This window comes from Tachypleus tridentatus, chromosome 9 (genome assembly GCF_004210375.1).
Source record: "Tachypleus tridentatus isolate NWPU-2018 chromosome 9, ASM421037v1, whole genome shotgun sequence".
NCBI classification, from domain to species: domain Eukaryota; kingdom Metazoa; phylum Arthropoda; class Merostomata; order Xiphosura; family Limulidae; genus Tachypleus; species Tachypleus tridentatus.
The window spans coordinates 79,075,001-79,102,981 of NC_134833.1; the positions used below are offsets into that span (position 1 = coordinate 79,075,001).

The 27,981-nt window shown below is 34.3% G+C and overlaps 1 protein-coding gene across 1 annotated transcript in view; it reads left to right on the plus strand.

Moving 5' to 3' along the window:
* The first annotated feature begins 12,905 nt into the window (after positions 1–12,905).
* LOC143225566 (G1/S-specific cyclin-D2-like) overlaps positions 12,906–27,981 on the plus strand; it is a 35,631-nt gene continuing 20,555 nt past the window's right edge. The window contains exons 1-3 of the mRNA XM_076455263.1: positions 12,906–13,538; positions 17,430–17,645; positions 24,608–24,764. Coding sequence (XP_076311378.1) covers positions 13,338–13,538; positions 17,430–17,645; positions 24,608–24,764 — 574 coding nt within the window. The 5' untranslated portion in view covers positions 12,906–13,337. The remainder of the gene's footprint in view (positions 13,539–17,429; positions 17,646–24,607; positions 24,765–27,981) is intronic.

Sequence of the window (27,981 nt, forward strand, 5' to 3'; positions counted from 1 at the left end):
CATAAATTATACATGTTCATCGCTTGTTATTCTGTGGTTTCACATCTAACTGGGAAACATGTTGCAAACTTCTTCGAATGTATGAGATGAAGAATGAAATAAATAAAATGTTTTTAACCCAGAAGAAGGATATAAACGTATGGATGCAAGTTGTACCATTTAACATGAGGTACAACTTGAGGTTAAAACAGGAATGAAAGCTAATGTATTTATGTTTCTATGTCTTTTTTAAAAACATTGTTCTCGTCTTTCGTCTTCATTCCATTCTCATACGTATGTCCTTCGGGGAGATCATCATTTCGTCAAGTTTGCTCAAAACAACTTCTGTCAAACCAACCATTGTTTATATCTTTAATTAAGAGCCAAAATCTGAGGATATGTCCGCTGATACTGACTTCGTCATCTTTAGTTAGTTTATACATCAGGAACTATTACCAACCAAATGATCATTGCTATCGTTCTAACACATCTCGATTGAGCTATGACCATGTAGTTAGTTGTTTCACTTGAATCAAATGCACGTGCATTTTTACTTTTTGTCTTTGTCTTGAGAAGCTGTGATTTCTTCAACATCTACGACAACTTATCTGGGTTCCATCAATATTTTTAACAGCAGTAATTTCTTGACCAGTTCTAATGATATTTTTTTTATTTTCTTTTAATGTGTTACGTTGCAAAATTTCAGAGATGTACCCTTTTGTTTATCCAAATATACTTCTTTTACAGTTACCTTTTCTGATATTAAACAATAGAACTTGCCATGGTTTCCTAGTTTCACTGTTTTTATTACCTTTTTTTGCTATCTTGCATTTTTCATAAACTTTTTTGAACTCTAAAGTAGTTTTATGATAACAATTTTTATGTGCTCGACTCGTAATCTAAGGATTGAGGATTTGAATTCCCGTCACATAAAACTTGTTCCTCCTTTCAGCTGTGGGGGCGTTATAATGTGACGGTCAATCCCACTATTCGTTGGTAAAAGAGTAGCTCAAGCGTTGGTGGTGGGTGGTGATGACTAGCTGCCTTCCCTCTAGTCTTACACTGCTGTATTAGAGACGGCTAGCACAGATAGCTCTCGAGTAGCTTTGTGCGAAATTCCAAAACAAACAAACAAATTCCTAAAAATGCGAAACCTCTCCGCCTCGACTTTCCTCAAGCTACTAGAAGCAGATACACTTAGCTAGGGAAAACATAGAAAGAGAGTTGATATTACGTCTACAGAAATGTATGTAACTTAATTCATCGGTGAAATTATGATTTATGTTTCAGTCCTCTAGTTGGCCACTTTTCTGTCTTTATCCACGGCTATCCCCTGCTTTAAGTGTCAATCCGATGGAGTCAACCATTTTTTATACAATTATAGTTGCTGGGTGACGCATGATACTTGTCTAATGACCTAATTTGAGTATATTTTGTTCTTGTTCAAAATTACTTTAGGTATATATAGAGATGTGTGTGAGAACCTCTTTCAACTAGTGAAAATTGTTACAGGATGGACGTCATGTTTTTAGTAAATATATTAAAATGTAACGAGTAAACCTGATTTTTCATACAAAATATATTCCTGTTGTGTAAATTGTTGCTTAACTGTAAAGTATAATGTTTGTAGTAAATATCCTATAAATTGCACTTTGTGATTTTTTGTTTCTTTTTGTTACAAAACTTCATATGTTTCATTATAAACAGGTCCTGCATAGCCAGGTAATTAAGGTACTCGACTCGTCATCTGAGGGTAGTGGATTCGAATCCCCGTCACACCAAACATGCTCGCCCTTATAGCCGAGAAGGCGTCATAAAGTGACGGTTAAACCCACTATTCATTGGTAAAAGAGTAGCCCAAGAGCTGGAGGTGGGTGGTGATGACCAGCTGCCTTCCCTCTAGTCTTGCACTGCTCAATTATGAACGGCTAGGCTAAAAGCCCTCGAGTAACTTTGCGCGAAATTCAAACCTTTATTGTAAACAATGTATATTTTGTATCAAACACGGGCAGAATAAATTGAAATATTTTTTGTCAATTTAATAAGAACTAAAATGAAATCATTCGTCAAATATCATTATTCCAAAGTTTAAAAATATTATACAACTTTAGACATTCTTTCCTTTTTCTTATAAGTAAAAATGTAAAATAAAAATTTGTTTTGAAAATACACTAAGTTTTAACATAATTACAGTAAATAAAACTAGATTTTCAGTGTTACAAAAAAAGCAGAGACCAAAGTATAAGATTGACTAAGATAAGACTCAATAATTCTAAACTTATTAGGAGTTACGTAGCGATTGTTATAATTCTTATTCTGAATTAAAAAATCTCCATATTTGTCTTGTTAAATGCCAAAAAAGTTTACCAATCCTTCACTGCTAACATTAGTTGGTTGTCCAGTTTATTTGTTTCTTTTGCCTAGACTAGAAGAAAGGTAGCAGCTAGTCATCACCACTCACCGCCAACTCTTGGGCTACTTTTTTTACCAACGAATATGGCATTGACCGTTACATTATAATATCCCCACGACTGAAAAGGTGAGCATGTTGGTGTGACGGGGATTCGAATCCACGACCCTCATATTTCGAGTCGAGTGCCTTAACTACCTGGTCATGCTGGACCGGTGTTAGTTGTCTCTAATGTTAAATGATAGACTAGAGGGAAAGCATATTGTTAAAATCTCAATATTTGAGTGTTTACCATTGAAAGTTGAAATTGGTTGCAATATTTTGAAACCCCACTATTGAAAGTCTGTACTTAAGCACAAAGCTACACAATCGGCTATCTGTGTTCTGCTCCCGACGGGTATCGAAATCCGGATTCTAATGTTACAAGTTCGCAGGCTAAAGGTCGCCACTGAAAGACCAATCATAAACGTTAACAGAATGTCAACCCATATTTTTTCTATAACAACTCCATCGCCATAACCAATCAGGAAGCCAAGCTATTCGAAAACTGTCAGTTAAAGCTAAGTAACAACATGATACCACCTAATGGTAATTACGTGTGTAGACTATTTATTTGTGAAATGCTATATTGTTTCATAAATCAACTATCAATTACTAAAAAAAGCAACAACATAAAAGTAAAAAATTATTAGATTAGTCAATATCATATATTTACGAAAATTAATATGGAACGGGATATGGAACTCAATATTTTATGCAGAAAAGTCTATAATTGTAATTGTAACAAACTTTTTGAAATGTTGTTGTTTTTATTTCACTCTATTTCTGTTTATTAAATTCATCAAATTTCACACATTTTTATACCAATCAAATGTTATACATCCACAAGTAGACACTAACTCATTAAAGATTTTCTATCGAATTGGTAAATTTCGACCTGAACAGCATCTAATGCGAAACGTGATTAGAAACCTGTAAAGGTAAGATACAGCTTTTACTATCTTTGAACTACTGACCAGAAAGAAAGCAGTCAGTCAGGAGCACCTGCAGCATCAGTAACTTTATCCAGCTTTGAACTGAAGAAAAATATGAACTGTCACCCTTATAACGCATCAAGATCTTAATGTGCGGCTTACGATCATTAGCCTGGCACACTGACAGACCACGCCAGACCCTAAAGATTTTCGACTACTGTCACTTTAAGGTATATATATATATGTAAAGCATTCTCTCGATTATCTTATACATATCTAAAGTTATATTTATCCATTATAAAAATAACTTTGAACAAATAAATAAATATCAAATTCAAAATACATTCAAATAAACGTTTTAATAATTAATCGAAATGTTTTTAGTTTCAAATGTATGTATATTCTAAAACAATTTTTTATACATGTTCAATGAATCAGACAAATGTTCTGATTGTTACAGCGCTGCGTTCTGATCTCAAAACGGAAGGATAGCAGCCGGATGGCAGCACGGAAGGATGCTAAACGGAAGAGAAAAGATAGAGAGACAAAATAAGCGTTTCAGCGACTAAACTAGAAAAAAAGAAAGAAAAGAAGAAGCTAAAGATGCTGCAAAAGACTAAAATTCCAGCATCAGATGTTGGAGATTTTTTTAGAGCTAAAAGTATCGAATCTTTATAAATGAATATTAAAACTGATGTAGTTAATTAGCTAACGGTCAAACTAGTCACTAAAAATTCTTCAAACTCACTATACAGATTATTCCGTTAACCTGTCCCATAATAAACTCTCTTCTGATACATGGTGTGCAGTAGATGCACAGGAGAGGACTAATGTATTAGAGTATTAGATCAGTTTCGAACTATCCAATCTATTAGGGATGCCTTGTCTGATTATTTTCACTCACTCTGTATACCAGTCTGACATAAGATTTTGAATAAGTTTTATCTGTATGCAAATTGCAAAACAATATATCATATCTTCAAGTTGTTAGATTGATGACCTAACTACTTATTAATTACCTCCCCCAAAAGGGACCGAAGGCTGTCTGGCGGGGTCGCCTGTTTTAATCACTGGCATCATTATATAGTAGTGAGTTTTCTTTCTGCCAGTAGGTCAGTAGGCACTAAAACGACGTCACATAATGGACACTTAACGTTGCAATTCATACTGTTGTAATATGAGTAAAACGTGTGCATGCCATGAATCACGAGAAGAATTATGCACTCTGTAAGCTACAATACAGCATGGCATATGAACTTCAAAAGCAAGAAGTAAAAATATTTGTCACTTTTAATTTTGATCTTATTTACTCTTAAGATACTTTCGAAGACTGTTATTACAAAAAAAAAAATCTGTGAAGTTCAACAGTTTCGAAGAAAGTTGCATTGCCGTTAGCCATTTTAATACAGCCGACATTACTTCTAGAAAAACACGTGTTAAAACTCAGTAACAATGCAAGATCGTAGACTACAATCAAAATTTCTGGCTTTGAAGATGTTGTTTTGTTAAATTAATTGAATAAAATAAAATAAAATAAAATAGGCCTTAATTAACAAAAATAAAATTACACTTTTTATTTTGAAACAAATGTAAGCGATGGTTGATGACACTTTTACGTCCACGACAAATATCTCTATTTGTGTTTTTTTTAATTCTAAATACTATTATTGCTATTGTTATTACTATTATTATTATTAGAACAAAGCCAATGTACTAGTATATACCCCACACTGGTAACCATGCCATAGAAACAGCAGGTGCACGTGGAACGACTGTACCCTTCGGGTTTCTCGTGTAACTGCTACTGATAACATTTGGCAAGTAGGCTCAGTGAAGTGTGGCTACCAGATTTTGGACGAAAGAATTCCATAGATTGCCCTCGGGAACATTTCTTATTAGTTATTACTGCATGGACTCTATGCGTTGTCATATAACATCTGTACAATTATGCGATGACAAGTGTAACCCCCTCTCTCATGACAGGTGGCGAAATTCTCTCGAACGTTATTATTTTATCAAGACACACCTTTCCTTGTTTAACCATCACACAATAAATTACTGTGACCTTCAGATCGGTTTATACAAACTGCAATGTTGGAGAACCCCTTTTTTTAATATTTTTTTGCTCTAAACGACGAATTGATTGGAAGCACAGATATTTAAAGAAATTGGTAAAAGTTTATATTTTATCTTATTTTTATTTTTTTAAAGACAGAGCATGCTGAAATAAAAACGATGTAGCTGGAATATTTATTATTATTGTTGTTCAACAAAAAGGTAGAATAGTTTTTAATCTTCCATCTTTCTTCCAAGTCAAACACAATATATCTGCTATATCCAATACCGACGAGGCCTTTTGTCAGTACTAGAGCTCATCAAGCCAGCGGGGATACGACAGACATGATAATAGTTGAGACGGTGTTTACATTATTACATCGCAAAAACAAAACTGGTATGAACTATATTACTTTGGTGAAGGGATTAAGATATAAATATGCTTGTTCCACATTTTAAAAAACGATACTTTATATAAAAAGTTACTTGTTTTCACCACTTCCGCCATCTTAAGGCTTGCTAGGTTTTACAATTCCATAGGAATTAAATTAAATATTTGAACTCTTGTACCTAAATATCAGTACTTTATGGATTTACTGTATATTTATTTTAAGAAATTATATTGGTTTAAACGTACTTTGCTTAGTTACATTTAAAAATAGTATTTCTAACAATACAAATGTCATAACTGACGAATGAAATAACAACGAAAGTGCTATTAACTACATTCACTTAATATGAATGTATTTATTATTTTATATATCTAGTCAATCAACAAAGGAGAATTTTGAACGTGTACTATCTTCTGTAACGCTGTATTTTACAATACCTGCACAACAACAGATACACTAAAAATATTGGGCCCGGCATGGCCAAGCGTGTTAAGGCGTGCGACTCGTAACCTGAGGGTCGCGGGTTCGCATCCCCGTCGCGCTAAACATGCTCGCCCTTTCAGCCGTGGGGCGTTATAATGTAACGGTCAATCCCACTATTCGTTGGTAAAAGAGTAGCCCAAGAGTTGGCGGTGGGTGGTGATGACTGGCTGCCTTCCCTCTAGTCTTACACTGCTAAATTAGGGACGGCTAGCACAGATAGCCCTCGAGTAGCTTTGTGCGAAATTCCAAAAAACAAAAACTAAAAATATTGTCTTGGGACATTTCTTATTTATAACAATGTTTATACATTATGAATTTATAAGATATATCTAGAACTACTGTCTTCAAGCAATGATTAAACCTCTTCAGCCAAAGTGATGATTCACTGTCTTCATTTCATAGTTTTCACACCATTTTACACCCAAGTTTGATCCATGAAAAGTATTGATTTCCTGAGAAGTTTAGAATATGCATACAATATTCTATATTGTATCGTCTTTGTCAACAACCAACATCTTTTTTTCAGGAATGTACTATTTAGTCTGTATGTATGAATATAACGATCAAGAATCATTATTAACGATGCCACTTTCTTTGACTGTAAAAGGTACATACGGTGTCTTAAAGCACAATTCAACATGAGCATCATGTATTATAACAACCTAATTCAACATGAGCATCATGAATTATAACAACCTTTCTATCAATACATTTCTGTTTCTGTGAATTGAACGTTCCCTAGCTAAGTCATATTAAGTCTAACGGAAATAACCAGAAATATCACCGAAACGGAAAAATTGTACCACATGGTTTCCCATGTTTCTTTCTCTCTTTCGTTTGTTTTTTTTCTTTTGGCATAACTCTTCTACAATCTCCTAAAAATCAGACAAAATCGGGCAGGGCCAAAGTGTACTTTTGGGTCGGGGAAAGGGAATATTTATTCGTAAAAAAATCCTCCGGCCTGACTTTTATTATCAGATGTGCCATTGACTGAGTTATGAAAAATAGCTTTGGAACTAAAGTTTCGAATACTTACGGTTTTCATAGTATACAAATTCTGCCAAAAGTTTGGCAGAACATGTCAGTTAGTGCATCGTGTTGTTTTGTGTCGGACAGACCCTGCACTTTTTACTTGTTATATATTTTTTACGGAAATAAATAAGAAGATAATTAACTACTCCATATCAAGTTCAATTTTAAGCTCCTGGAGGTTTATTTTAAAAACTCAAGAAATGTTCCAATATTAGTTGACCTGTGATCATGCGCGTTATTTTTTCTCCGTTGCAACTAACAGTTAAGCAAATAAAATTTATTCTGTTCCACTTGACAAATGTAAATTGTTCACTTCATCCAATCTTCAGTGGCAAAGATAGAGTACACCCGAAATGCTATTCATGATAAAATATAACTACAAATATTGTATCCATGTGTTTCTAAGAACTAATGATTGAAAATAAAGAAGGGAATATACATGTAATAGTATGTCAGCCACACTGTGTCTGCTGTACCCAATGCCAATAGTATTACTATGGTTTAAAATACACTTGCTGACGTTACGGTCTCTATAGTACAAGCAGCTGCAGTGGACGAACTTGTACAGATCTCTCAACTAGTTCCGTAGAAGTTAGGTGACGTAAGTAGACGAGAGGAACTATAATGTCTGACTTCTGACTATTACTTTGAATGGTAGATATGCGATCGTTTATTAAAACAATGCGACACTGAAAAGTATCAGTTAAAGCTGTAGTTAACATTAATTCCAACAATATGGCTCGGCCTGACCATGCGGTTACGGCGCTCAACTCGTGATCTGAGAGGCGCGGGTTCGAATCCCCGTCACACCAAACACGCTCGCCCTTTCAGCAGTGGGGGCGTTATAATGTGACGGTCAATCCTACTATTCGTTGGTAAAAGAGTAGCCCAAGAGTTGGCGGTGGATGGTGATGACTAGCAACCTTTCCTCTAGTCTAACACTACTAAATTAGGGACGGCTAGTGCAGATATCCCTCGAGTAGCTTTGCGCGAAATTCAAAACAAACCAATAACATACTACTTTTTTCTCATACGACCAACTTTATTGACCTTTGATCCATATTAACCCTGAAGTCGAGTTAGGGAATCTTACATCCGAGATTAAAAATAAAAAGTACATTTACCTGGAAAATTTGGAATACGCATTTATCACTCTTTGTCACCTGGGCTAACTGTCCGAATCTTTTCCCAGTGTGATATTTAGTCTCTTTGTATGAATATAATTATGATTAATATTTTACTAACGTGCACTTCTTTTATTTGTTTTACAGGACTCGTATCTTGATAATACTGTAATGGAATAATTTCTGTAGCAAATTTTTCCTGTTTAAAAGGTATTTTTATTAGGCTAATGCAGAATACATCATGATACAAAATTTAAATTAGTTAAAAGATGAAACATCTCTCTCCTGTATTATAAATTTTTCTTAGTGCACTTTTATGATTCCTAATACCTAAACCTGAATACCCCTTAAAAACTGTGAGCGTTTCTACCTAAAATATTTTACTTTAAAGATGCTTTCTTGTTTCTAAATTTTGATGTAAAAATGATTAACTCTTAAGAGAAGAAACATTATATGTGTGTTTCAATAATGTGATTAACAATCACAGTTAGTAACAAATGTATAAACCTTAGTTTGTTAACTGGTTGAAGTTACTTTAACCACTCACACTTATACATTAATGTACTATCAGTCATCTTATAGGACTTAGGTTAGGCTTAAATAAAAAAAAAAAAAATCTGCTAACAGTACAAAACAAACTTTATAATAAAAGTATAATTATAAACAATAAATCAAAAGTAATTGAATTTAATATCCCACGTAGTAAACCAGTATTACTAATGAAAGCAACAATACGTAAGCAATAATTCATACCTCATTTAGAGTTCCCATAAACACTTGTTCTTGTCCTGAACCATTGTTGTAGAAATATATTTATTTTTAAATTGGAATCTTGCTTTTTCTAATACGTCATTTTACCATTAATATTTGGTGTTCGATCTCAACGAAGAACATAGCGCAGAGAGCCATTTACGCAGTTACATGCTTAACAAACAAACGAATTTGTTTAAGACGATAATAAGACCCATTAACTGGTATGCAGTAAATCCTTAACATAAAAGTAACATAAAGGTGGCCTCAATAAGAGGTTAATAACTCCGCTCTATGCAACGTTTTAAGAGCAATTTAATACTTTTTAAAAGCAATATAAAGTACCACGGCAGATGATTCACACTCCTGAAAGTACGTTTATAATACGAGTATCTAATCCAAAGTAAATCCTGATATCGTTTCAACCTTCTTAAAATTGGAAGGTTCGTGATGTACACTGAGGGTTTCTTCTGGATTGTTGTAAGATGTAGTTTCAGAATAGTGCCTCTTTGGCAGAAATTATATAATTAAAAGAGTTGCATGTGTGCACGTAAAGCTTTTCTAAATTTCCCTAAACTATCAAAAAATTGAAATTAGGGGTACGGATGTTCGGGTGACGTCGCCATATGCGAAAAGAAGAAGTGGGTGTAGATAAAGTAATGCAGTAGCAAAGGAAATAGTATTTGAGCAATGGATCTGTTGTCCCTCAGAGCCACCTCTCAAACAGCAGAGCTCATGCGTTAAAGATTAATGGGTGAATTTCTTCATTTGTTAATAGACACTTAAGAGTGCCGGTACTTTCCTTGGATACCTGGGTTTTGAAAGTGTTGCTAGATTTAATGTCTTACCACTAGCTAAGTCAATCGGTATGACGTTTTTCATCAGACCCTTTGTTTCAAAATGTGTTTTGTATTAGAGGTGTTTGGTGGTAACAACTGTTGTGGAATAAGTTTAACTCACTTCGATTTAACTCGCAGCCATTGAGACGCTCTGCACAGCGATCAGATTCGTATATAACCTCATATGTGTGTAGTCTAGGGAGGTTACTTAAGTATTTTAATTATATTAAATACACAGTAGTACCTTTACATTTTATATCCCTTTTCACACTAAAATACAAAATATGACAACCAAAAAATATTTCGTGTGCAAAGCACGAGTTTCCCCCACACATACAATAGTAATAATTAAATACGTAGCCAGTTGAAGATATTGAACAGCTTTTATAACAGTTAATAATTATGCCTCCTCTCCCATGTATATATGCTTAAGCTTTGTTTTATTCCCATACGTTTCTCATTCTTTAAACACCTCAACGTTTCATAATTTTCACTTTTAGTTAAGACTAAAGTACTCCAACATAATTAGTTGCAGTCTATTTTATTAATATACAGGCGTACATATATACACACACATACGTGCAACGACTTCCTCACCATCACACTTTTTATAAAATAATAAAAATAACAACTGATCAGGTAGTTTGTTCGGTCGAGCGCAAAACTGCACTCTGTATGTGCTCTCTATGTAACCACAGGGAATACCACAGGCTATATACGCTTTACCTAACCACAAAGAATCGAATAATGACGATGATTCAGTTATACATAGAGACGAATGTTTATAATTGTTTTATTTAGTGTTGTATCTATGTAAAGTAAAAAAACTACACACCTTACAATATATAAATGCTTTTAATTATTAAAAACATGAAAATACTTCTTACACTCAAATATGGCACCATTAACAGTAAAGTAAACGATGAACACTATGTTTTGTAGCGAAATAAAAATATTCCTCCACCGTGAAATCCAAATATTTTAATATCCTTATATAAAAAAAGACATTAAAAATAGTTGATTCACTTACATAGGCTGCAATAAAAGTCATAATAAACGCCATCTTGATCCCCATAAAATATCAAAGTTCATGGTCTCAAGTTTTATCATTAGGCATTATTAACATAAATACCAAGAATTACTGTAATAGGAAGAAATGTTATTATATGAAACATCATGCACAAGTTGCTGCTACCCACCAGGTCTGTAACTAAACAGATTTGTTGGTGCAGTCATTGCTGAGGGCAAAGAATGTGGAGTATTAGTTTTCCCTGGCACGTGACCTTTCAAGAAATGCAGTAAAACACGCACTCAAGAAACTAAACTTCCAATGCAAAATAGACCGATTATTTTAATTTTGACACTTCTGAATTGAGACAGTTTATTGGATTTGACAGAGTCAGCTCCAACAATGATACTGAGATCAGTGGAATCAGTTTGAAAATATACATTTTATTTGAAACAATAATTCGTGGAATTTAAAAATAAATAGATTAATTTGGTCTTTAAATGTATTTTCTATAGATATTTTAATAAATATCTGATATCTTATTGTACATTATACCACTGCTGCGCGTTTTATACATTCTAAAGAGATTATTGAAACATATATGTTTCAATGAAACATTATTGAAACAAGAGTATTGTCTTTACAATATTCCTCACGTTATATTTACAGATCTATAAGAAATAGTTCTTCTCGCTAACCTATAGCAGATTCAAATGTCATTATGTCTGCATCATTCCTCACAAATTGGCTCCAAATTTGTGCTACAATATAGTAGATAAAAAATGTCATTGTGTCTATATCATTGTTCATAAATTGGCTTCAGCTTTGTAGCTACAATATAGCATGTACAAAATGTCATTGTGTCCACATCATTCTTCACATATTGGCTTCAACTTTGGGGCTACAGTAAAGTAGGTTCAAAATCTCACTGTGTCCATATTATTCATCTCGTTAAATTTGTATTGTACGTACTGCAAGGTCTCTGGCTTGTCGTTACAATGTAGTAAATAATGATGCATGGTCTCTTGTTTGTCGTTACAATGTAGTAAATAATGATGCAAGGTCTCTTGCTTGTCGTTACAAGGTAGTAAATAATGATGCATGGTCTCTTGTTTGTCGTTACAATGTAGTAAATAATGATGCAAGGTCTCTTGCTTGTCGTTACAAGGTAGTAAATAATGATGCATGGTCTCTTGTTTGTCGTTACAGTACAGTAAATAATGATGCAAGGTCTCTTGCTTGTCGTTACAAGGTAGTAAATAATGATGCATGGTCTCTTGTTTGTCGTTACAGTACAGTAAATAATGATGTTTTTATGCTTATAGCATTCTTCATGTCTCATTTATACTTGTATTTTGTACTAACTTGTTTCATGTTTGTCACTACACCGTATAAGATATTCATACTTTGTCTGTATCACGAGAATATAAATATATTTTAAAACTCAATTGAAGGTTTATATAGTACCAGTGCATTAAAACACCACTTTTAAATTGATTATTTCCAGATTAAGTGGAAAAAGTCAAGAAGTATATAGGATGATTCGGTTTGTTTATTGATTAATAACCAAAGGCCATTGATTTCGGTTTCTACTTTTTAATTACCACTTTGCAAAGAAACGCTGCGGTATTCCACACTTGTCCGTCCATGTGTGTGCAAGCATATACAAACAATGTCTAGCTCAAGTATCACATGCAATACAGTGAGCGGCAAACTTTAGAAATACAAGTGTACAACAGCCGCCAGACTATTGTTGATAGACAGGCCATCGGACAAATAAGAGTGTGGTAGGAGGGCTCAATTACTGCGCAGTCGTTGAACACATCCTGCGATCAGCTGATTTGTTAAGATGATAACTCTGTAACCCGCTTCTCATCGAGGTGGTAATCGAATACGATACGTCGAGAAAAAGGCGGTAGGCTGGAGCCTCTTTCAATAGCAACTTGCCACAGAGGCTGATCCCGGGTTCTAGAACATTTTAAGTCTTTCTGCAAAGGCACCAGTGAGTAGCTAACTGTACCCGATACTAGACGATTATTCGCTCAGTTAATCTTCCAGCGTTCTTTATATATATATATATATATATATTATATCAAGTCCTCTAACCTGGTGCTACCATTAGCAACACAAGCCTTTTGTCGCTAGTGTTCTAGTACACTTTTTCCCAGAATTAAGGGTCCAACATGACACTCCCAAAATAGTTAACGTGGCTTCTCAGTAGTGTCAGGTTTTCCTTGAAAGTTGAATACGCTGTGACTTCTCACAACAGGTACCGATATATCGAGAAGGGATGGAACTTCTATGCTGCGAGGGAAGTTTGAAGGAAGCAGAGACAAAAGGATATCAAGACCCTGTGTTGTATACTGATCAAGTTCTACAAAATTCGCTGCGATTGGAAGATAGATATACTGTTACGTCATCTTATTTTAATTGTTTTCAGAAGGAGCTCAAACCCTACATGAGAAAAGTAGTTACAACTTGGATGTGGGAGGTAAGATGTTTTAACCTTACCTTCATACATGAAATTAATACCTAAAACTAGATATACATATTATTTACGTATTGATTTTAAGGAAATTAAGGTTTCTAATTTTAAACTAATATATAACGCATGCTTCTTTTAAATTATGTATTTTTTTTAAATAAAGTCAACAAAAGTTTATGAAATGTGGATGATAAACCTCCTAATATTATAAAAAACTGAACATACATAACACTATACTGAATGGGCATACTCTGGAGTACTCAAAAGACACCCATTCAGTAAAATAATTTTTACAGACTTAGTGCAGTACTTACTGTGGAGAAAGCTATGTGAATGCAATGTTTATTGTTTATGGTATATAATTTATTTTGATGAGTTGTTTGTAGAACAATATGTGTAGCCAATAGTACCAATTAAGTATTTTTAAATTGTAAGAATTTTTGAAGAAATGCAGCGCGTTATTAAGGATTAAAAAATTAACCGAAGCAATTGTGCAACTTACCACTTTGTTAAGAATGCCAAAAAATGATATTTGTTATACTGATGGGGAGGCTAGAACTGCAATGCCTTGATTTGAAATCGTTACTAAAATCTGGGTGTGGCCAAGTGATTAGCATGCTAGGCTGCGTCAACGAAGGTCCAAAGTTTAAGTCTACGATATACCGTTGAATACGTGAGCGGTTCATAAAAGTGATAGTCAAAAAGGCAGCAAATGTTATTGATTGGTCACCCCGTTCAGAAACTGAAAAGTACAAACAGTTACGTTTTAACCTTGAGGTCTCCAACCTGGCCACTTTAACCCATGTCGCATAAGTTACCTTTCAAGCTAAATGGGTATTTTAGGTTTATAATATTACCGTTCGAAATTGATACTGCAAACGAACCGAACAACACTTTATTTCACTTTTATTAACACAATTTATGAAAAAAGTGTCTCTCAAACGATACCTTATTCATTAATGGAGCTATAGTAGTTACATCCTAATATTTTATATACATTTACGTATATAATTAATATTTCCTGTTCATTGTAAAGTAGAATATACTACACAATACAAAATGTAAAACACGTCATAATCAAATCATATAATTCGTTAGGCAACTAGAAGCCAAGTTGTCCTTGTTTTTAGTTTTGAGCATAGAATTAGAATACAATTTCAAAGTCCAAAGTTTAAAGTAGTAAAACATTTCTGCAGAACAGGATATTCATTTCTCTTGTGTATTACTCTACGTATACGTTTTAGCCTAACTCATGAAATAATTTTCCATTGATTTATACGACGACTTTCTTATTTAGGGTCATTCACGGAAAATCAGAATTGTCCATTTTCATAACTCATTTTTTCGTTACGAACGGGAACAATAAAATTGTCAGATTATCCTGGGCTCGATACACTTCATTTCAAATGTTTTACGCTTTTTCAACATTAACAAAGTCTGAGGAAAAAAACAAGTCGAAACAACAACAAATTATTTAACTTAAGCACCTTACTGATCTTAGTAACAAGACAACGTGGAACTGAAAAAAAAGCACTAATCTGTATTGAAAGAAGTTTCTGTAATTTCAAGTCTTCTTATTTGTTCCGTTTCCTTTACACTAACTTTGCAAGCTGAACATATTCTTGGCGTAGAGATGAGCTATTTTAGTGAACGCATACAATATTTAAAACTAAGACTTTCAAAAATAAACATTGATTATTAAACGAAAGGACATGAGGAAACTGCAACAATGATATCGACACTGTATAAACCATGACAGTTTGTATGATATCCACACCGTATAAACCGTGACAGTTTGTATAACATCTACGTTACAGTCCAGAAATACACAAGCTCCCTCTTTTCGCATTTTATATTTAGGGGACGAATTCATAATTGTTATTCTGAAAAATTGTCAAAGCAAATGCCATCACCATTGGCAAGGCAACATGCTTAAAATTTGAATAGTTGTGTAGGCTCAAATAGAGAGGAAAATTTAGATTCTTATTGAAAAATTTTCCTATCGTATTTTATAGACGAATAACAGTAATTCTATTGTTTAAATTACAGGTTACTTAAGTGGCCTAGATAGAACAATTTCAAAATTATTTTCTTTAAATCCTTAATCATACATTGAAAATATCATACAGCATCACAAAAAAATATAAAATAACTTAACCCACAGATAATTATTGATGTTCAAAGTATCAACTTTTAATGGTTATGTATGCTAAAACAATTAAAAATGAAAAATTTGGTCACACAATTAGTTTTAAAGTATTGAAAGTTCCATTAAGGTTCCTATTAGGATATAGTTCAAACCAACAAAAGAAAATCAGTGCTATAAACTTGCATATTATTTTAGGTGTTTTTTTGTTAATTGTGGTTTTTGCATTAGAGTTAAAATTCAGTTATATATTACTAATTCCCAGCACTTTTTCACTAAAATATCATTATCAGTTAATTGTGCTTCATTTACTATTTTTATTCACTCGTTTGTCTGGAAAAAAACCTGTAAAATTTTTGGTTTCAAATATAGTGTACCTACATTCATACAAACATACATTTCGCTTTTACAAAATTGAATTTAGTTTTCCTTTATTTTTTTACTTCAATTTTTTCTGAATAAGTTTTATGTAAAATATAAAATCTTAATTCACTACAGTCGTCTCAAAAACTCATTTGATTAAATAGTGAAGTACTTTTAACGCTTACCCTTTTATCTTCCGAAATGTTTAAAGGAAGATTTACACCAAACTTCACAAATCATCTTTCACAGTTTCTCCACTCTACGCACTCCTTATCACAATCCACTAAGTTTTACAACAAAAACACGACATTTCTGCAGTTTTTCTCTTTTACCGCAACGTCGCAATCATGCATTTTTCACAATGTTTCTTTTCATATCTTTGTTTGTAAAATAGATCAAGTTTTTGTTCTTTTTTCAAATATAAATAACATATACATCTCTTCCCAGTTCTCTTCACCAATAATTTTGATGCAAAAGATGCAACTGTTTATTTCTTTCAGATTCTTGGTTAACAATAGTTGCCTAAAAGTGTATAAGATGTATGAATATTTCTTTCTTCCAATTATTTTTCAACTCATTTTTCCTACCGATATTTTTTAATAATTTTATTGAAATGTATGTGAGTATATTATTATTATTATATATCTATATATACATGTATTTATTTATTTTGGCCAGTTGAATTTAGGTAATTAGGTTTTTGGTTTTTTGGTTTTAACATTTATTTATCACAGGTGCTATGATCTGCTTTGACTGTTGTATAAATTCATTGTTTTGTCTCATGCAAATATTCAATAAATGCTTTAGCTGTTTGTAAAATGCACAAATGCATGGGCTTGTTTTTATATTGAAATGTATTACAGTAGATAGTGGTAATGGTGTGTAAAATACTTTTTTTTTTCTATGAGTTAATAACTTATTTTTCCGAAAGGTGGCTGAAGAACGCCTGGAGGAGTCACCTACTTTAGTCACTAGTATTACCATACAGTGTTCTATATTTGTTTTGTAGACACTAAAATGACGTTACACAAAGGACGCCTAACATTGTCATTGGTACTGCCGTGACGTCAGCAAAGTGTGCGCATACCATGAATCCCGAGAAGAATTATATACTCCTTTTTTTTTATACAACACAGCATAACATATGAACTACAAAAGCAAGAAATAAAAAATATTTGCTATTCTTAATTTTGTTTTTATTTACTCTTGAAATAGAACACTTTTGGTGGCCTTGTGCAAGTATATTTTATACTATAATGTTTTAATGACCTATGTCTTCACACTAATGATATCTAGGTAAGAAAGTTGTTTTACTTTAGTTTAAGCTGAAATAAAATATCGGCTACCGTCAGTTATTTATTCACAGTACTAACTTATTCTGTTTTCAGGTGTGTGAAGAAGAACGGTCCCAACAAGACGTTTTCCCATTGGCCGTTAATTGCTTGGACAGGTTTCTTTCTGTTGTGAAAATTCGAAAAAGTCAACTACAACTTGTTGGTGCAGTTTGTTTGTTTTTGGCGTCGAAGGTACGCCAAACCAGACCTATCTTAGCAGAGAAACTCTGTGCTTACACGGACCACTCCATCACTTTGGAAGAACTTCTGGTTAGTAGTGTTTGCATTGGTGAAAAAATGTTTCTCTTTCGCTCAGTGTAGTACAACAAGTATTGTTATGATTTCTTGCGAGAGGTTTATACGATTATAATCGATTTCATCTCAATTATGGAAAACTGGGTCTTTGCCAGTGTTGGACAAAAATCTGAACATGTATACCCCCCATAAAAATGTATTTTATTGTTAATTTCCTAAATAACTATCTCTGTGTGATTTTAGCTAACTAGATTTTTCAAGCTGAATTATTTCGTTCATTGATAAGTAATCTTGCTTCAAAAAAATGTTTTTACTGAATATCAACAACCTCAGCTCAGTGCCGTAAACCATTCGTTATGTATAGATAATTTAACGATTCTAAAATGTATATATGTATTTCACGAATGTACAATATGTTGATGTAGTCAGCTTCGCCTAAGGACAGTTTCTCATTGCTGTATTTCTTTTTCTTGCATGAATACAAATTAACATTGTTTAATGAGATAAGGATGAGTGAGTGTGGTTTGACTGGACGCTTCTAGAAACCTTCAACGCTAGATGTTCCCTATGAAAAAGGCCAGGGACCCAACTGATATAATTGTTGATAAAGAACTTCCTTTGTTATGGCCAAGTATCCAACGTTTTCTCTTGGTTGAGTACAGACACAAACAGGCCCTTGTCGAGCTCATTTATTTATAAACACGACCACCAATTTTCTGGTCAGTTGATCTGTTTCCTCCCTTTTGTTCCTGAAATAAACCACCTTGATAATAACATGTATACACAAATTAAATTGGATGAAAAATGAAAATTATCTCTAGAACTAAATCTAGCAAGAGAAGTTTAGCTATGCTGTGCCACGAGTACTCTAGACATACGTTTTTATGATAACAGGTTTCTCTGCACTGATAGTATAAAGGTATCTGAAAATGATCGTACTCAATAGCTATTTAAACTTATATTAGTTGTAACGGTTTTCAAACGAGACCTAAAACTCGAGTGTTTTCGAATAGTTCACTATTTGAAAGTTCCCGAGTTTTGATCTCGTTTGAAAAACCATTACCACTTTTGGGTGTGATCTTGTGTGTTGACTTTTTAATCAGAACTTATACTTATGTTGCTTGTGAATTATTTGAATGTCATTAAACGGAGGTTTCTAAGACGTTAAAACGGTATAGAAAAAGTGTGATTTTTCTTCGTAAAGAGAAATTTTAAAGTTTATTCTATAAAAAAGAGAGAGCACACATACTTGTATATAAATATTCATATCCTAAGAAATGTGAACGGGTTGTTGAAAAGATTATTTGACAAAGAAATTTTACCAAAAAGTCGTCATATATACATGCATTTAACCTAAATATATACAGTTGCAACCCAGAACATCGAAATTACGGACTTCTTGATTAGATCAAACTGGTAATAAATCATATAGGGTGATTTTGGGCTTTGTCTAGAATATTTGAGCTAAAAGTCATGTTCAACCCCAGTTCGACTACGAGCACCACTTTCCAACTTTTTAAAGTTATCATATTCAAAACATTCAAATAGACTTAACTGAATGAATAAAAAAAAACTGGTGTTAATTCTTTTATTCAGTGAGTGCATCTCGTATCTATGTTCTTCTGCTTTTGAGAAGTGACTTAAATGATGAGTAATAATAACTACTAGTGTTAAACAAACACATTAGTAGTATAACACATAAAATTAGCCTTGATTTATAACGAAAACACCGTAGTCTTATAATGCGCTTCTTTTTTTTTTTTAAATATTGGTTAAAAATAATGAAGAGTTAGGTGCTTAAGTTGTACATTAAAGACAGGGTCGTCTGATTAAAAATACACCCCCAAATCATTACCAGATTTTTTTTTTTCAATTTCGGACAAAGCTACTCGAGGACTATCTGCGCTAGCCGTCCCTAATTTTGCAGTGTAAGACTAGAGGGAAGGTAGCTAGTCATCAACACCCACCGCCAGCTCTTGGTATACTCTTTTACCAACGAATAGTGGGATTGAGCGTCACATTATAACGCCCCCACCGCTGAAAGGGTGAGCATCTTTGGTGTGACGGGGATTTGAACCCGCGACTCTCAGATTATGAGTAGAGTGCCATAACCACCTGGCTATTCCGAGAAGAAATCCAAACGAACTAAAAACACTGTTTGAATTATGTTATACAGAACCAGGCTCGATCCGTTATATGGAAATGTTGAAATAAAAAGTTAACGAATTACTATAGCTTCTTATAATAACGCAAGAGTACTTGAATAACAGTTAATTTCTTTTGTAACTAATCAACTAAGTAGCTTTTTAGCATGCGATACCGCGGGATAGAAATACGAAAAACAAAGAACGAAAAAACTTTCATGATATTTGTTTCAGAGGCAGAAGTTCAGGGTCAGCGTTACTGAAAGCTTATAGCATACGTCTCAATATTATAGCATATTCCATGAGTATCAGCATTAAGAAGATCGCGCAAGTCCAACTTCTGATGACGTCACCACAGACTAACTGTCTCCTCTTGTTCCGTCGTGCGATATCGGCTATGTTTAAAACTATGCATCTTGTGTACTGCCAGACGCTAGCTCATCGGAGTATCTTAATTATTTGGATCTCCCAGCGGATCAGCGGTAAGTTGTCGGACACAACGCTAAAATGTTCGGTTCGATTCCTTGCGGTGGAAAGAACACAGATAGTCCATTGTGTAGCTTTGCGCTACGAAAATATATTCTTGATGAAAACTCTGCTGTTCGGTTATCGTTCCATTTATATCGTGTTTCTTTTAAAATATATGTATGTACATTGCTGCAGCCGAGTGTAATAGACATAAACTGTATCTGTAGATACTCTTAGATCGAAACAAGAAAATAATAAATCCTTCATTTGTTGTTTTCAGATACTTTTTTAAAATGCATTTTGATATTTTTCTCCTTGGGAGAAACATAAAATTAAAACTTATTGCATGAGGAGTTTTGTTTCTGTATATTAAGTACTCTACATTCACAGAATGGACATAATCCACAGACACATGTCAAAATAAATCCGTGTTTTTTGTTTTTGCTTTTTTTTTCTGTGGGTGTTAAATTCATTACTTTAATCTATTTACACAAATTTTGAATGTTGATAAACCAGAAGTGTAACGCTCCCGAGTGGCACAGCGAAATGTCTGCGGACGTACAACTCTAGATACCAGACTTCAATACCGTGGTGAGCAAAACACAGATATTATTGCGTAACTTAATTTAAAACAAACGATATTGATAATTTGTGGCTTTGATTTACGCTTTGTATTCTAATATGAAAGAACCGTGAATATTCACTATGACATTTTTCTATACAATTTTTTTTTTTTGAATTTCGGACAAAGCTACTCGAGGGCTATCTGTGCTAGCCGTCCCTAATTTAGCAGTGTAAGACTAGAGGGAAGACAACTAGTCATCACCACCCACCGCCAACTCTTGGGCTACTCTTTCACCAAAGAATAGTGGGATTGACCGAAACATTATAACATCCCCACGGCTGAAATGGTGAGCATGTTTGGTGCGACGGGGATTCGAACCCGCGACCCTCAGATAATGAGTCGAGTGCCTTAACCACCTGGCCATGCTCGAGCCGACAAAGATGTCAGGCCAGTGATAACAATTGGCCTTGTTTTCTGAGTGTTTCTTAACTTGATGTGCAAACTTTTGATTATTCACACTTTCTATTTGCTATTTTTTTAATTTTATAAGAATATTGTTGAATACGTAAGAAGATTCAAAATATATCTATTTCGTTTTTTCTGTTTCTGTTTCACCTTCGAGGTAGTCTCTGAGCTTGAAATAAACGATAACACTGAACAAAAAATAAATCGCATACCCAGTTATATTTTAATTGCAGGAAACAATAGTTTGATATAAACAGATTCAAACCAATGCAAAATCAGGATTAGTATAAGAAACCAGCTGAACTATAGTGTATATACAAGTACAAAAAGGTTGGACTATGGATCTGCGTTTCATTACCACCGAAAAAAAAAGTGGCTCGCACTTTATAGCCGTAGGCGAGTTATAAGTGTTACATTCAAATCACTTTATTCGATTTGTTTGTTTTGAATTAAGCACCAAGCTACACAATGGGCTATCTGTGCTCTACCCACTACGGTATCGAAACCCGGTTTATAGCGGTGTGAGTCCTTAGACATACCTCTGTGCCACTGGCGGGCGACTTTGTTTGGTCAGACAAGAGTTGGCGGTAGGTGCTGCTGTCTAACTGCCTTCGCTCTAGTCTAGCAGTTCAAACTCGAGGACAACTAGCATAGATAGCTCTTGAGCAGCGTTATTGAAAAGGAAAAGAAGCAGTTACAAAGAACTTCTGTTCTCCACAACAGCCTTTGCGAGCGCATAACCAAATTCGCGTAATGTTTTTTATAATATTGTTCATTTTGTTTTTATATTCAGTTTGCTTCTAAGTTTTACATCATGACCAATTGTTCTTGTTGTTTTGTCGGTAAATGTAGGGCGCAAACATACTCGTGAGGAATAACAGCGAAAGGAGAAAGATTTTTTCTCCATTTTTTTGTCAATATTCTTGGTTACTGCTTGATACTAGTTATTTATGTAATATTATAGACAACATGAGCTACTCTCAGCATTACATTGTATAATAAGCAAATTTTTATAAGCGGCACATGTCCCGAAAACAGAAAAATTTGAAATTTAATTTTAAAAAATGTCATTAATTTGCTTTTTATATTGAGTTTCAGTGATACATACAGCGACGCACACAAAATATGACTTGTTTTTTATTTTGATTGTTGTTGCTCATTCAGTCTATTGAGCTTGTGAAAGAGGAAAATTGTGTAATTCTTAATGTAGAAAACGTAGCAACGCTGCTTCCAACGGTCGGTGTAGCTTTGAACGGTTATGCACCGGAAGGCCTACCCCACTGGTTGGTATGAATGGCTTTAGTATAAGATAAACATACTGCAAGGACTAGCCTCTTTGAAACTGACATGCGACTATACTTAAAACGAGGCAAGATTCTTTAGAAATACTTTTCGTTTAAGTTCAATTCAGTGCTGAGCGGTCTATAAGGAAAAAAAAGGAAGACATTCAAGACCCCCCCCCCCATCCATGACATGTGGGAAAGGTGCGTCTTGATAGAACATCTATTCTCCTTTTTACTATTTTTTTATTGAATCCACGTCTGTGTTAGGTTAGAGAGTCGGGGTTACCCAAAGCAGAGAAAGTGTACAGTCTTTCTTATTTAGATGAAGCCCATCTGTTCTATAGTGCTGGAATTGAGGAGCACGATGCCAGCACGGGCATAGCACGTGCGCTTTTCTAAAGCTTTTATCAGAGTATTGTGTAATAGTGTTCCTCATGTATACCCTTAATGGGGTGATCGGCACCTTTCGATTTTAAACTAGCACAATTGGTTCTTTTAGGAAAGCGCAGTTGGTGAGAGACGATCACCTAGCAACGGCAATAACACTGCTTCTCGTTAATCTTTTGATAGTGGTCGAAAAAAGAATTACTGTGTTCAGTACTGCCGTGGGTACCTCTCAAAGTGTTAAACGTGCTGATTATATGTTAGAACATGTGGTTAACACCTGCCTTGAAAGAAACGTTATATTTTCATAATGGCACATGGTACCGAAAACAGGTATATCTTAAAGCCAATTTTAAAAATATCATTGATTTACTGTTTATATTGAGTTTCAGTGATTCATCACAGTAATTAGATTTTTTACAACTATTCTAATTAAAAGTATCTGTTAATTTTCTAGTAATTCACACTTGATTTATCTCTATTGGTTAGTCTTCGAGACCGAGCATTTATGAACAGCCACGAGGATCACTAGTAAAATTTGTGCGTTAAAAATGATATTCATTCGGGTAGGTGCGCACATCATCGATACATGTGTGTGATAGCGCCAGTTGGGACGTCGCAGGGTTGTTAGAAGATACAAAGGTTGTCAACCTTGATCCTGATTGATTTCAGCTCTAACACTTGAATCGTTGTTGTGAAGTTTAAAACGAATCTTTTATCTGAGAGATTGCCTCGTGAAACTTCTCTTTTACCGAAACACTTGTGGTTTGACTCACTGTCAGCCGCGACAGACATAACAAAATATTTTATTCACCAGTATCGCTTCGTGCTGTTAACAACAGATTTCTTCTGGTTAGGCCAAGAACGACCAATACAAACAAAACTACAAAACATAGACACTAAAGCCAGGATTCAGTTGCAGATTTCTGTATGTTAATCACAAGAGAGCATTGTTCAAGTTTACGCGTTAATTTTGTAGTTTCACTCTGATGAATCAGCTTTGTCGACTGAAAATGAAGCAAAAAAAACAAAACAAAAGTGTTTGATCGAGTGTATGGTTTGGAATGTGGTTGCGTAAATAGGATTTTTATTCAGCGTAAGTGTGCACTTAGCGAGTTAAACTGGTTTGAAAGAAATAACGTACGCTCTGCATATACAGAACCATGTTCAGTCCTGTGAGGTGGATTTGAAGATAAAGAAGGGCACCTTGTGTATTTTTTTCGGCTTTAAGGTTTCGTCAGACAAGTTTTTCGTCATTTCTTTTTTGACGTACTGAAAATAAACTAATACATATAAACAAAAGGCTTAAATTGTACATGTAGGAATCTGTATTGTTATTTTATTATATTTGTTTAAACATCACTCATAATGGTCACATTTTCGTTTTTAACTCACTTTATAGACGCTGTTAAAATTACAGCTAAAGATTTTAACAACTGAGACATCTAACAGGACGGTTTAATGCAATTTAAATTTTAGGTTTCAGTTATCTAAAGTATTAGTCTGTAACATGAAGTATTTCTAGTCAGTTTGTTCAACTGTTCTTTTAACCTAGTTGAGTAATAATCCATCTAGTTAGGTTCTTAATATTTACACGCTTTCTCACATTCGGTTTGTCTTTATCTTTATATTTGCGTGCATGGTTAATGTAGAGTTTTGTTGTTGTAGAACTGGGAGCTCCTGGTCCTTAGGAGGCTCAAATGGGATATTTCAGCAGTCACCCCAAATGATTTCATAGAACCAATCCTCCAAAGGCTTCCTCTTGCTAAGGGAATAGATGTGGCAAGAAACCATGCCGAAACTTTTGTTGCTTTTTGTTCTATAGGTAAGAATTCTGCTATTTCATTATTGTAGTGTGTGATATAAGAAGTGTTTCTTATATGTAAATTAAGAATAATCTTTCACTTGAACTCAGACTTTCTGTAATTAGCAATATTGCTCAACGTGTTCCTACAATCAGTGCTGAATTTCTTCTACTTAATAGATGGCGCTTTCTGAACTTTATGTACATGTAAGTTTTGGAACATGATATTTTTATCAGACAAGAAACAAGATACTTCTAGTATTGTATAGTAAAATAATACTTGTGTAATACCAAAGTTTTTGTTATCTTTAAATTGATTTCAGGCCGACTCGATTAATTTTATCCAAAAAAAATTCTTTGCAGCATTTTTTTTTATGTAAACAATTCATAAAAAAGAAGGGAATATAACTATGCTTGTATTCTTAACAACAACAAGGTATTTTCTGTATTAAAAATGGGTTAATAAAATACAGGTTAATAATTTTATGCCATTATTTACGTAGACATTTTTCATCAAGTGGTTTAACGAATATGATCTCCATTCACTTGTGCCTCCCAGTGTTTCAGGGTAGGCCCGGCATGGCCAAGCGTGTTAAGGTGCGAAGACTCGTAATCCGAGGGTCGCGGGTTCTAATCCCGGTCGCACCAAACATGCTCGCCTTTTCAGCCGTGGGGGCGTTATAAAGTGACGGTCAATCCCACTATTCGTTGATAAAAGAGTAGCCCAAGAGTTGGCGGTGGGTGGTGATGACTAGCTGCCTTCCCTCTAGTCTTACAATGCTAAATTAGGGACGGCTAGTTCAGATAGCTCTCAAGTAGCTTTGCGCGAAATTCAAAAACAAACAAACAAGTTTCAGGGTAAACAGAGATCTTATAACGCTAAAAATCGGGTTTTGATACCCGCGGTTGACAGAGCACAGCTAACCCATTGAACTTTGCAGCTAACAATAAAAATACAGGCAATTTATATGCGTTGTTACGTCACGTGCTTTTTGGTGAGCGTTACTAAATAATGACCCCATAATTAAAGATAAATCAACCTTTTAAACTGCATTATTTTTTCGTTACAAATCTTCAAGCCACAACAATGGCTCGCTTATAGGAGAGAACCAATTATTTCGCATTACAAAATATTGTATAATTTTGCTATGGAAAGTACAAATTTGTATGAGATTACTGTAAGCGAAGCAAATAAGCGTCAAACAGATTTAAAATAATTTCTTTTGATTATCATAAACGAAAACCTTAGCTTAAATGACTGTAATATAATTCATCCTGTGTTTTTCAAAATTTTGAAACATATCTCTTCCTTTTTATGTGTATTTTGTACGGTACTCTGCATTAATTACCTGGTCATTCTTGCTGTCAATTTTAATAACTATTTTCAGACGTTATATGTGAATTTTTATTTTTAATTCTGTTATAATTAAGAATATACCTTATAATTAAATTTATTTATGCTTCAGAGAACCTTAGGGGCTCAGTGCACATCGTGATTGCAAAGTCGACATGTTCTTCATTGTTGTTATCCACTGTATCGTGACCACTCTCCAACAGAAATTGCACGTATTATATTTGCTCAAGAATTGTCTATGATTCAAGATTACTCGACATTGAACATTCATTTCTTTGCTGTACTTATTTATATTTAAAAATGACGTATTAACGCTTCCACTTGAACACTGTAGGGAATAAGTCATGACGTCATCAAAGTTGAACGTAAGTTACTACCTGTGACAGTGTTTATTCATTAAAGTATAAGTGATGTCATTGCGGTTATTAGACCTTCAAATTCCACATTATTTCGTTATTCACTCCATTTTATCTAAGGTTACGCTCTTTTATTTTTAAGCAAGGTATTCTTAAATTTTTTGTTCGTTTTCCAGGTTGTTCTGAATGAATGCTGTTTTAATCTCTTGGAAAAGTTTGTTTGTTTGTTTTGAATTTCGCGCAAAGCTACTCGAGGGCTTCTGCGCTAGCCATCCCTAATTTAGCAGTGTAAGACTAGAGGGAAGGCAACTAGTCATCATCACCCACCGCCAACTCTTGAGTTACTCTTTTACCAACGAATAGTGGGATTGACCGTAACTTTATAATGCCCCCACGGCAGAAATAGCGAGTATGTGTGACGGGAGTTCTAACCCGTAATTCCCAGATTACGAGTCAAGCGCCTTAACACGCTTGGCCATGCCGGGCCTCTTGGAAAAGTGATAAGCCTCTTTCGAGGTTTTAAGCTTTATTGTTCACAGATAGGTTTTGAATAAAAACTCTAGACTCTGCCGTATATTTATAGCAATCCCTTTTTTAAAATAAGTAACAGTATACTAAATGCAGCTATCTTGCAGCCGAATATTTCGTTGCACTAGCATTTAATTTTGTTCATATTCATTCCCATAAAGCAAACTGAATTGAATCGATCAGTGTAAGTATATCATTTGATGCATTGTCAAAATTAGTGAGAACTCTAAAACGTCCTTCGATTGGGCCAGCGGTATGTTTACGGACTCACAACGATAAAATCTGGGGATCGATTCCTTGCAAAGAGCCCATTATGTTGCTTTTCACTAAGAAAAACAATAACAAACCCACAAACAATATTAATTTGTATAAATTAAGCTTGGAGTATACACTCAAACATTGTTGAGTCACTGCTTGAATGAAGTCACATTCGTCTTCAGTTACCTCGTCCATTCTTTGTAACCTACGTTACAATTGTTGTTTTTTTGTGGGGGGATGTGTTAATGTTTGCACATTTTCTTCGAGTTCAAAATATCCCGACAACAGAGTATTTTTTTTTTAAAGAAGGAAAATAGTGATAGATGGATTTAAACTAAGCAGTCATTCTTTGTTAACCGTCACTGAGCGCTCGTATTTTTTTAAAACTTTACGTATAGGGTATGTGATTACGTAGAAAGAATGCGAGTCCTGATGAGGTGAAAATAAATGGGCGCTTGGTGTAATAGCTGGTTGTGGCGACGTTGGAGTGAACACGCTATGATTTACTGTTGACGGATCATTTTTTCCCTCTCTTTCTCACTGTCATCCGTTATATTCCACTAAGAATGTAGCACTACGTGCAGAATGCTTGTCAGTTAGTTGGATGGTGGATTTAATAGCTGCTCGGAAAGTGAATGATGGTTATGGCATAGAGTGGCTGGAATATGTGCCAACCTTGCACGTTGAAGAAATTAACTTAGTGAAAAGCGTGCTCAGGTCTTCTGATAACGTAACATATGAA